Raw genomic sequence first — 12671 nt, 5'->3', positions numbered from 1 at the left:
ATATCTTTTATAAGAGCCATAACATAGTTGGTTGGGTAGATAGTCGTGCATAAAAAACGTGACATCTGTTTAATTTTTATATGTAATATTCTTTTAAACTGTAAATAACGAGATTACAACTCTTCAATTGATGGGTGTATTGTATCATATTTAAATCTTCATATAATCTAAAACCATAGAGACAAAGGAGAATGAAGGCTTTCACAGTAAGTTATTAACCTCCCGCTCACCTTCAACAAAGATTAATGTATATTATTAAACAATATTGAGTTAGTCAGGTGTAATTAATATTGTATCTAATATATTGGCATCCATGATAGGGGGAATAAAGTCCTTTACAGCTTATGATATATTATATCTAACTAAAATGAATGAAATAACACCATTTTCTTTTATCTTAATAAAGGAAGACTTCCCAATTTGATACGGTTAATATAAATAATTATAGAATCCCATATTTTTGGAATGGGAGGAATTTTACGTCTGACTACTCTTCGGTTGTTGTCAGCAAATGTGGTAGCCCCCAGAGAAAATATATATGTACGTGGCATTTTATTAAAATAAGGCGAAATAATTGGTCTAAAACGTATTTTTTCTTCTGCTTGCTTCTTCCAATAAAGTTGGTGCATCTGAAGAAAAAGCCTTCGCCGGCCCTCCTCCCGTTGATGCAATAACGAAGACCAGTCCATGCTTTCAAGTTTCAACTTACGCATGAAATTTCCCTTTACATCGGCATAGGCCAAAAATCAGATAATGCAACACACGGAATAAAATTTCTAACACCTTTTTGACAGGGCCAACTGTATTTTACGAAAGTTTGAATGCAATCCAAAAATTTTTGAAAATGTTAACCCTCAAATTTTTATTTTTCAAAACATAAGGGGGGCCATGGCTCTTGCTGCTCTCATTTGGCTTACGGAACTAGGAATTTTTATTAGAGGAATGAACTATAATTTTGAAATTTTAACTATATTTTTTAAAAACTTTTATGTAAAACTAAATGAATTTTTTTAAAAAAACTTCACGTAATTTATTTATTTTTTTTCATTTGTAAATGTTGAGGAGGATAGAAAGGCCCTGCCTCCTGCTGCCCCCATCCCCTGCGGCTTCTCCCCTGCTTATCTCAATGTTTAACGCATGCCCAGCACGAAAAAAAAATCTCTCTATCTGAAGTTAGAAGAATAAATCTTTCACCCTTTCACAATATACTAAATGTATGCAACCATTGTGTATTCATAGAGCTCAAGATGGCCAAAGGATTCTAAGTCCTATGTTACTCTTTTAATTGGATAAAGCTGAAAATAAGATTTCAGCCAATATAAAAGAATATATATATATTATAAAAAGTAAAAAAATTAGGTCATAGTCTTTTTGAAGCCTGAACATCAGGTTGTCCGGCTTGGGTTCGCTTGACACTCGAAACCCGGGCTCAGGCCCGGTCCGACCATTAAAAACCGAGCTCGGTTTGGGCTTGACCCGATTAAATTAAAAAAATAATTTTTATATAAAATAATAATTAATTGTAATGAAATATTATATATAGATAAATTAATAAAATACATTTTAAAATTTTATCAAACCCACCCTGGCCAGCCCGATAAATTATCGAGCTGGCTCGGTGCCCTTTTTTCTGGGTGCAGGTCCATGTAGTCGAGTTGGGTACTAGGTACGCGTTGAAGGCCTGACCTGCTGCACGCAAACATCTAGGCGTAACATACACAACATAATTACAAAAATAAAAAAATGATTACAAAAATAAATAAAAAAAAATGATGCACCGTTAAACCAGCTGGAAGGAGGGAGGTGTCTGGTTGGCATGTTAAAACTCCATTTAATATGCTTAGTTAACTTTGGAGCTTAGCCAACAAGAATTGAACTGCCGACGGTACATGACCACCCAGCGTGTATTCTTCATAGTCAATACAACTTTTTAAATTGGATTTTAAATTCACTATCAAAAAGGGATTCCACATACATTTGGTTGTTCTCTTAAGAAACGCCCACTTACTTTTCCTTTATAAAATTCAAATTCAAATGTGAAAACCAATAATCATCCCCAAGGGGGTTGGTGCAAGAGCTTGGGCAGGGTCTTTGTTTCCATTTCTTGTGGCGTCAACCCTCAATGCTGCATTGAAGGGGACATCAATATGTAAATAGTGCATGGCGGAGACACCTACTTCCAGGCACCACTAGCAGTTATGGACCTGGCAGTGGGATTAGCCTCTCGTTTAGGGTAAACATGAGAACCAACAATATAATCAATCCCACTTAATAGATGGTGAGTCCAATCCATTGACATAGCCTTGAGCTACAGGAAAATGATTGAAAGGGTTGCTATTGGCATCTCCCCATCTCCCTTCATGTCAATCAAGATATGACCTCTCCTCTATTACAAATAGTGATAGAAATGTCTTGCTGGTGGTAGTTCTTTATGGCTACTTCTAAACCATACCTATTTTGTGAACCGAAGGAAATAAATGGGTTTTAACATTCTGTCAGTGTTAAACAAGAGAGTATCTAAGTCACTAGCAGAACTAGAAATTTTGGCTGGTTGGGGCTCTAATTCAATAACTTTAATATTTTTAAAAGCACTTATATATACATATATATATATACAATCAAATATATCAAATTATTAACATAAACATAAGTAAACTTTGTGAGGCTGGTGTGGGCAGCCACCATGTGGCTCCACCACTGATCAAGGCTTGTGGGCCTCCATTTTGTTCTTGTAAAAGTTGAGGGGCTTCTAAGGAAATCTTAAAAGGTGTTTGTCTATACGTTTTCATAAATCCATCTCAATCTTTAGGTTCATGGAACATTGTGTTAGTGTACTTATTGTCAAACACCCCTTTATAGTTAACTTAGCTCTAACTTAGGTTGGAAATAACTTATTAGGGTTAATTGACAAAATGTTATTTTTTTATTAATGATCTAAAATTTAGGTGTTTTTATTGTCAATTCTTTAAATGTGTTTCTAGATGTTTCTCTAAAAGCTTTTTTTTTCCTTTTGAAAGGAATCAAATTTTTTTTGTTTAGTTTTATAGGCTTTGGTTCATAATAGGGGTCTAGATTGTGGATAGTTGAATTTGCTTATACGTGGTTCTTGGTGTTATTGGACAAGCACATAATTCATTTCTCTTTCACTAGGAGTGATGACTCAATGAGCAAAGTCTTGATGCAATGAAAAGAGAGTTATTTGCTCATTGATCAAAATGCTCTTGTTTCACTTTGTGCTTTGATATGTGCAAAGTGAGTGGTTTCAAAAGCTTGAAAAGTAAATGGTCAATTTTACAAACAAATCCCACAAAGCACTTGCAACTTTAAGAAGTCTTTGCAATCATAATGGTTCATCACATCAAGGTCTTCAAGAAGTTGAAGGTATTCGGCATGAATCTCCCCTGCAAAGGGGTCACTCTCTTCACTCATTTGTCATACCTAAGAGACAAACATGGCTTTTCAATGGCACTTTGGTCATGCATGAGTGATTATGCAAGTGGAAGATATCACTCTCAAAAGAGGTGGGCTAGGGGAGGGAGTGCAGTGACTCATCAAGGCAGTGATCAATGAAGGCTTTTTGTGGGGAGAACCTACATCATCTTTATTGTGAAACCTAACCCTAACTCATCATCATGATACAGGTAGTCTTTATGTGTATAATGAGTTGTATTTATTGTGAAACAAGATATTATGTTGATTAATACTTTCAATATTATTAAGTAGTATTTTAAATTTCAAAAAACCAAGGAGTAGTTTTTGTGACATTTAAGTCACTTGTGATAAGTAGATGATGATTTAGGTTTACACAGTCAATAGTTTGTGCATTCTATTGATGACAATTTGATTGTGGTACATTTTCATGGAGCATATACAGGCATTGGTACTACCAAAAAAAAATGTCAATTGCAAGGAGTATTGGGGAACATGAGAAATTGACCATGAACAACCAAAGTTTCTAACATGAGTTGGGGTTTTGTGAACCATCAAAATGCGAAAATAAGTAATTTTTATTATGAAATTATTATATTGCAAACGGTTAAATCATGAAAATGAGGGGTCTACTGTGGGTTGTATCATGAACTGTTGTGGGAAGCACTAATTCAACAAAATGCTAGGGCAAACAACATAATCAAATATGTAGATCAAGTAGATTACAATTAAAACAAAACTTATGATTTAATTGACATCCTAAGGGTAATTTTATAATGGCAATGTAAAAGTACAATTCAAATAAAAAACAAAAGATTAGTGATTTGGTCATACAGGAAATGGTTTCATGGTAATTTACAATAATGAATTAGACAGTACTGCAAAAAAATTATTTAACTGGATTATTTGACATAGTGATGTGTGTAAAGTATTATTTGATAGTGCAATTATATTGACTTCATAAAGATGAGAAACATTTATTTATACAAAAAACTGTTGATACAAAATAATGTGATACAAAGTCTATCCCATGAAAAATGTTCATAAAATTATTGATATTTATACATAACATACACATCATGCATATGACTTCCTTGTACTAACACATGGATTGTTGTTTTGATATCATTTACATTGTTTTTTTCCTTTTCTTAATAGTAGTCTATAATTTACTCTTCATTTCAGTAAATGTAATCATATTTTGGTTCCCTTTGTTACCATTTGCTATATGTATTGATTTATTATGATTTACAATGTTTGTTTTTGACTTACTGAAGATGATATTTATACTTGAGTAGTGTTTTTCTTTCTGTTTAGGGCTTGTAGGACCTTCACCATAACCATCACTTCTATTCTTTGGAACTGGTCTTCTTGAACTACAATATACTAATTTGAATTAAAGGTGTTCCTTGGCTACAAGAAAATGATGGGAAAATAAAACACTTTTCCCGATGCATAATTTGTTAGCTGTCTTATGTACTCATAGGATTCTTTGATTCTTAATGTCAATTCTACAACATACATAATTGATTTACATGGGAGCTAGTAATGGAAGGTTATGCAACAATTGTAATCCTAACCTGAAGAACTTACCTGACTTGTATTCAACATTTATAGCTTTGTATGCTTCAATTTCTCTTCGTATCATATATGCTTAGACATTTCTTCATGTTCTCTTGATCAAAAGCATTTAATACATGATGACATAAAATTTCTTTGAATTTATTATTTGGACCCATACATTTGATAGTTCGATCATCAACATTATTAAGAGGCTCTTTTTACTTATACCCACATGATACTAATGCATATTCATCTCTTGCATTCTCTCAATTTTTCCATGTTTATAATATCTACCCAAAAGTACTGCTTTTCATATGCTAATATGTTCAGTTTTATTTGTCTTTGAAATCATATATTCTCCTAAAGGCTATAGACATGAATTGTTATACATACAGACAAGAATTATCATCTTGGCATTGAAGTGCATACATCCTAAAACCTTCCTTTGAAGTTTATCTTCTCATTAAATATATGTGTGTGTTCTTTGTTGTATTTTTAAAAAACATACTACAAATAAAGGGGTTACGTGTGTCCAATCATGGACACTACAATTGCTATTGCAATATTATTTCCTATGAATATTGCTTGAAGGTGCTCTTGTAAATTGGGTAATTGGCCACTGATGAGTCTTAATCTTCACTATCATACAAAAAAATAGAGATATCATTGAAACATTCATATTCCACTCTTGACCTCAAGTTTGCTTGAAACATGCATGGTATATCCCGCTTCATCTAATTGAATCACATTATTAAAAAGATGGGTCCTTGATTGATTTTTTCTATAAGTAATCGACCAAGGCACATATGTCATATGTCACTACTTTTCATAGTCTATGTCATCTTTCTCGTTAGTGGTTTCTATAATCTATGGTTGTCAATGGTACATTCTTGACACAACCATCTACCTTTGTAAAGTAATTGTAAATCTGTTTTGGTGCAATGCCAACAATATCAGTTGATTCAGCTACTGTAGCATGGGAAGATATTACTTTACAATGTGGTATTGACGAAAAATAATGACATAGCTGGTGGCCATTTGAAAGCTTTGCTAACACACCATTCTCACTTGACAATCACATCTTGAATCAAGTTTCCACGATGTTATCACTTGATTTCTTTAGTTTTAACCATCATTGGAACGACAACTCTTTCTGAACGACACCATATGCATTGTTGTCCTAAGAGGATTTTCTAACACTGAAGTCATGTGGCACATTGTAAAACTTGTGTTCATCAAACTCATTGCTGAACTACATTCCTTTTCCCATAATGTGAAGGTCAACAGAATTTCTAATCCCTGCGCCTATATTGTTCTTGCTGTTACTTTCTCCTTTCTCTACGGGGAATAACACTACTTTTGGTGTGTCATTGATCAAATCATTTACCAAAACATGTTTATGTTTAGGTATGTTTTTAATTGCATACATAGTTCAATGCACATTTTCTCTTGATTATTTGAATCTTCAACAAATAATGGTCTAGCTTCTTTACTACGAGCAAATTCATCACATTGTTAGTTAGCAGGTTAACCTATACATGTAAATAAACGGTTATCATATCAAGCAATCTAAGAGTATGCGCATACACAAAACGAAGCGGTTCAAAAAGCCAACTACAAAACATCGGCTTATTATATGTAGCAACTAGATAACAATTAGCATTGCAAGACCAAATAAAAGTAAATTGTAGCGACTAAAGCAAAAAATAATAAGGTCGAATGATTACCAATGAAGCGATTGTGGTGCTTTATCAATGTGATAAAAAGTCATGCAGTGATTTAAATGTGCATTGATATAGTGATTTATCAATGATAATATAAGAAAAAATAGACAAAACTTATTTATTTATTCATATGATGGAATTAATATATGATACCAAATGGTATATGTAGATGTGTAAATAATGCACATCAAATGTGATTAGACTATTCCGGTTATTGATTATATTATCAATGCCTTATCTCCTCGTCTACGTAGCCAAGCAAAGTCATCAATAAATCCAAGTTCTTCTATTACTTGTCCAACTATGAAATCAAGGAAATCACCTGTTAAACCTGCAAAGACAATATGGCACTGAGTGATTTCAAAAGCACAATGAAAACATGGGCAGCTATTCACACACTGGCTTCTTCACAAGCGACTAAAATACCTAAAGCCTGCACTAGGGGAGTTGCACGCAACTAGCTCATATTTCACTTGAAAATTTGGAGAAAAATTTGGAGAAGCCATTCATCTCTCTCTCTCTCTCTCTCTCTCTCTCTCTCACTCTCTCTCTGCTGCTTTGCCACCAAAACCAAAAACCAGTATTGCCCGCTCACGACCTCCTCCCCGCTAGGCAGAGAATTCATCACTATGAGTGCGCTCTCCCCGACAGCGGCCTTTCCTCCTGTAAGTAGGCGGTTCCTTTCCCACCCCACGCTCCCCCCACCACCTTTGTCTCAATTGGGAATCGCTTCCGGCGAGAGAGGGAGGTGCCCTTATACTTCCTGTCCCTGTTTTTACTCTCATGTCATGTTAGATGGCTATTATGTTGCAGAAACCAGGACCAGGAGGGTGTTTCTTAAAGCCATGCGTGCTCGTTGGCGGTAGAGTTGGTATTGCAGGGAAGAAGCAGCAGCAAGAACAGCAGCTGCAGCGGAGGAAGTTCTTGGTGAAGGCGGGGCCAAAGAGGATTGCCTTCGAGCAGGAGTGCCGGAGAGGATTGGTGGCTGGTATAGACAAGCTTGCTGATGCCGTTGCTGTCACCTTAGGACCAAGAGGCAAAGCACCAATTTCTCTCTCTCTCTCTCTCTCTCGCTTCTTTTCAGCTTCTTTAGTGCTCGCCGCTTTAATGGAAGTGGTTTTAGATAGGTAGAAAGGAATACGCAGCATCATTTACGTTAGTAATGCACCTACTTGATGGTTCCTTTTCTTTCTCTTGGTCACCTACTTGATGGTTCCTTTTCTCCTGGACATCCCTTTTGTTAGCTCTTCTTGGTCCCATATTTGCCTTATGGCACTTTGCTTTTGGACAGCGCAGGACGCAATGTTGTCGTTGACGGTGAGCTACCAAAAGTTATTAACGATGGTGTGACAATTGCTCGGGCAATTGAGCTTCCAGATGCTATTGAAAATGTGGGGGTGCTTTTGGTTCGGGAAGTAAGTTCTCTAAGGTGATATCTTTCTCTAAAATTTCCAATGTAGTGTAAGTAATGAAAAGAAAGTTTATGCCTTAGTTTTTTAATTACCGTTTCTGCCGAACTATGCTTTCTGCAGGTCGCTAGTAAGACCAACGATTCTGCTGGTGATGGGACAACCACTGCCATAATCCTGGCTAGGGAAATAATCAAACTAGGGCTAATGGCTGTCGCATCTGGGGCAAATCCAGCTTCTTTGAAACGGGGAATGGACAAAGCTGTAACTGAACTTGTGAAATCCTTAAGGAAGAAGTGTAGGCCAATAAAAGGAAGGGATGATATCAGAGGTTGTCTTTTAGATCTTGGACTCTGCATTTGCTTCTGATTAAATGAGGAGAAGCTTTGTTTGGAAATTGAAACCATTATCTCTATTTGGCAGCTGTTGCCTCCATATCTGCTGGAAATGATTGTTTTGTTGGATCCATGATTGCTGATGCCATAGAACAGATAGGCTCTGATGGATTCATCTCAATTGAGTCATCCTCATCTTTTGAAACAACTATTGAGGTGGAAGAAGGAATGAAGGTCGGCAAGTTGGTGCTTAACAAGAAATTTTAACCTTTATTCGTGGTTGGAAATTGGAAATATTCTTATTCTTGAAACTTCTGTTTGCTACAGATTGACAGGGGCTATATCTCTCATCACTTTGTTACAAACCAAGATGGTTCAACGGTTGAATTTCAGAATGCTAAAGTGCTAGTGACTGATCAGAAAATTACCAGAACAAAAGATATTATTCCAATGCTGGAAAAGGCAACTCAGTTGGGTGTTCCCCTGCTGCTTATTGCTGAAGACATCTCTTCTGAGGTCCTCAGTACGTTGATTGTGAACAAACTGCAGGGAATAGTCAAGGTTGCTGCCATTAAATCACCTGGATTTGCTGAAGGAAAGAAGGGATTATTGCAAGACATTGCCATCTTGACAGGTAAATAATTTTCACCAAGGTGTTGTATACTTTGTTATGACCTAGGAATTACAGAAATTGTAAACCAAACTTGGAAGAAGAGGTCCTTTACTAAATGCTGATTTAATGCTACCTTCCAATAGGATTTTTTGGTCCCAAAAAAGAATGGAAAGTGCTGGTATATCCTGATGGGAATCGAAGTATCGAAACTCAATATATCAATTCCATCTCTAGCCAGAAAAAAGTCGAAGAATTAGCATAGATTCCTCTTGTGCATGTGTTTATGAGGTGTGCCAAGGTTTGGTACTTCAGTTACAGCATTTTTAATCTGCCAAACAACTGTGTGGCAGTTTGCTTAGGTTCCAAAGTAATTCTTTTGATCCTTCCAAATAAAGTTTATGAGCTAATGCATGTCACAGTGGGCTCTTATTTTATCCACGTTTTCATCATGTCCATTTTCACTTTAATAATTGAGTTTGATATTTAAATTTTAAAACATTTCGGTAATATTTGTGAGCATCTGGTTTGTAAGAAATTGCTCCTTCTTCATCCCTACTTTGTGAGACCAACTGCAAGCATATTTCCCTTCTTGAACGCATGATTTATGTAGTTCAAAATTTTGTTGATAATGCCATCTCTTCTAGTGTGTGTCTACTGATCTGACATTAGCAAGTTGATGAAGCAGGGGCTGACCTTCTCACTGGAGATCTTGGAATGGACCTAGCTAATGCAACATCAGACCAACTTGGTATTGCAAGGAAAGTAACTATAACAAACAATTCAACAATGATTGTTGCAGATCCATCAACTAAACCTGAGATACGAGCAAGAATTGATCAACTAAAGAAAGATATTGCTGAAACAGACAGTGCATATTTGTCTGAGAAGCTTGCAATCAGAATTGCAAAGCTGTCAGGTGGTGTTGCTATAATTAAGGTAAGTACATCCTTTTAGTTGCTTTATAAATGACATCTACCTTGTGGTTGTACAGTTTAAAAATGGTATTGCATGGACTATGTCATTAAGAAATCTAAGTTTTTGGTATCTTTTTGAATTTTCCTGATTTAGTTATTGGGAAAAAATGTTGGCATCTAGTGCTTTTCAAACGCAAGAATATATGGGCAAGTAGCTGATCCAATGTCACATTGTATGAAGTCTGCCATGGCAAATTCTCACAATTGTATGATGATGCTATTAAACAGAATGGCATCAATTTATAGGTTCTCGGACATGAAGATATGTCTGTATGCAAATAATGATAAACATATATACAGATAAGTAGCAGTATATACTCTTTATTACAAACCTATACTACGGATTTGGTAGGCACATATGGCTCAAATGGACTTTAAGTCCAAGAACTAGTCAACCTTCATCCATGTAAAATTCAAAAATAGGGCCTCATTTTGACTTTCTGTTTGATCGAATCTCTTCAAAATATTTATCATTAAGTGGTTTAAAACTTTAAATACAAAAGATTAGTATCTTTGACTTTAAGCATTACAATTTAAACATCCTGTATATATATATAGAATCATAGATATCACTATGTTCGAGAATTGGATTTAGAGAGTAAAAAAAACCAACGTATTAAGTGATATTATAGGTCATGTCATCTATATAACAAGTCTTTCTAGTCTTTATTGGATCCTAATAGTATTCGAGTTGCAGTAGTCTTTGAAGTTTTATCCCTGCTCGATGTTCCAAGCTGGTGGTTTAAAGATTATTTTGATGTAAAATTCTATGAGGCCACATATCTTGGACTGTTATACGGGGATCCACATTATGATATTTTTATTTGTTGTTTCATCCTACATGACAGATGCCAACAACAGAAGAAGTTGGTGGAAAAGTGTGAACCATGCACTTTAATTGGTTGCCTTGAAATATTGGAAAAGAGATAGGTGGTATTATGCTTCACTAGAAAGCATTTTGACGCCTTTTAGTTTCTATCCTGGAGTGTTTGGAAAATGCAGCTGATGATGTTCATTTTGTTAATTCTGGAAGACTGATTCACACAGTATGAAACTAGAACTTGGTATGGTCCTGCTTTTGTGGAAAACATGTTGCTCAAAGAAAGAAACATCTATAGCTGAGTTGCCAAAGCAAACTATGTGAAGGTTTCATGAGTTGTCTTTTTCTAATGAAGAATGGTGGTGTAGGGCAGACTTAGGGTTCTTAGTTTCATGAAAATGATTTAGTGCCACCTGTTGTAGATTAGCTCCATTGAATTTCTTTCTGAACTCACTGTGATCCATCATGGTAATAAATTTTCTTTCTTATATCTGTGTTTAATTCTGGCTTGAGTTATGAAATAGGTTGGTGCACCAACAGAAGCTGAACTGGAAGATAAAAAGCTCAGAATTGAGGATGCAAAAAATGCGAGTCTAGCAGCTATGGCAGAAGGCATAGCCCCTGGAGGAGGAGCTGTGTATGTCCATTTATCTAAACAGGTTGCTTCCATTAAAAAACTGATGGAGGACCCAGAAGAGAAGCTTGGGGCTGACATCATAGGAAAGGTGTGGTCCTTAACCGCTTCTTTGTGGATCACCCAACTGTTTGCAACCAACTTATAAATGGGATTACTATTTGGTTTTTGAGTTGATCTGTTGGGTTTTTCAGGCGCTTCTTGTACCAGCCCAATTGATTGCGTGCAATGCTGGAGTTGATGGCTCAGTAGTAGTCGAGAATATCCTTTCTTGTGACTGGGAATTTGGCTACAATGCAATGACTGGAAAGTATGAAAATTTATTTGATAGTGGAGTAGTGGACCCTTGCAAGGTTTCAAGATCTGTACTTCAGAATGCTGTCTCCATTGCTGGTGTTCTGTTGACTTGTGAAGCTGTCTTAGTTGAGAAAATAAGAAAACCAAAGCCCGCTGTCCCATTTGTTCCTGGAATAACTCCATAATGCATCACAGGATATTAGTAGTGCTAGGGCCCAAGAAGTCTAGCCTACAACAGTTTTGTTAGTTAGATGCGATGCTCATAATTGCAGCCTTGTTTTTTCTTTGTTTCTTCTTCATATAATGTGGTCCTTGCTATTTTAGCCTCTTTAGCCTATTTTGTATGGCAACATAACCGTTCTGTGGTGCACCTGGGAGGTATCTCCTTTTTCTGGTTCAGCAGGACTCGAAGTGATTTACTTGATGATTGCCTGTTTCTGGATTTCGACAAACAATATAAGCTTTGTCAATCACAAGCCGTCATCCTTTTCTTTTTCTTCCTTTTTCTTGGGATGGGCAGATGATCAGGACAATAGCCAAGTAATCCAGTGCGTTTGCTTACAACTTTCTTTTAGGGTATGTATAAAGCAATTCCTGAAATTTACTTTACCTAGGAAGGAGGTGCAAGAACCGCTTTGTGAGACAAATTTAGAGGAAAGCCTGAACTGAGAAGTTGGGAGAACATGCAGATTAAGTTGGTAAAGAATTAGAAAGAGAGTTGAAAAGATGTTTTAGTGCCTTGTATGACAATATCTCTTAGAGTGTAAAAATGATTTACCAATTTTATTAAAGAAACCAGAAATTTCGTTTATCCCAAAGAGTTTCTTGTGGGTTCTTTTGAAGGATAAAATTGCATTTAGTCACAAACTGGTA

The 12671-nt window shown here is 35.9% G+C and overlaps 1 protein-coding gene across 2 annotated transcripts; it reads left to right on the top strand.

Annotated features, from left to right (window-relative positions):
* Positions 1 to 7177: 7177 nt before the first annotated feature.
* On the top strand, positions 7178 to 12222 carry LOC116267405 (ruBisCO large subunit-binding protein subunit alpha-like). 2 transcript variants are annotated; one of them, XM_031649103.2, is made up of 9 exons: positions 7178 to 7381; positions 7530 to 7752; positions 8013 to 8131; positions 8249 to 8456; positions 8549 to 8694; positions 8788 to 9094; positions 9759 to 10009; positions 11392 to 11592; positions 11696 to 12222. In XM_031649103.2, the coding sequence occupies exons 1-9, from the start codon at positions 7346 to 7348 to the stop codon at positions 11981 to 11983; spliced, it is 1779 nt and encodes a 592-aa protein (XP_031504963.1). In that variant the 5' UTR covers positions 7178 to 7345; the 3' UTR covers positions 11984 to 12222. The 2 variants fall into 2 exon arrangements, with proteins under 2 accessions (XP_031504963.1, XP_031504962.1); XM_031649102.2 differs by having other exon boundaries at positions 7512 to 7752.
* The last annotated feature ends 449 nt before the right edge of the window (positions 12223 to 12671 follow it).

The sequence above is a fragment of the Nymphaea colorata genome, chromosome 14 (assembly GCF_008831285.2).
Source record: "Nymphaea colorata isolate Beijing-Zhang1983 chromosome 14, ASM883128v2, whole genome shotgun sequence".
In the NCBI taxonomy this organism is placed as follows: Eukaryota; Viridiplantae; Streptophyta; class Magnoliopsida; order Nymphaeales; family Nymphaeaceae; genus Nymphaea; species Nymphaea colorata.
The sequence above is the reverse complement of the archived record's forward strand: the minus strand, read 5'-3'. Positions and strand labels throughout refer to the sequence as shown.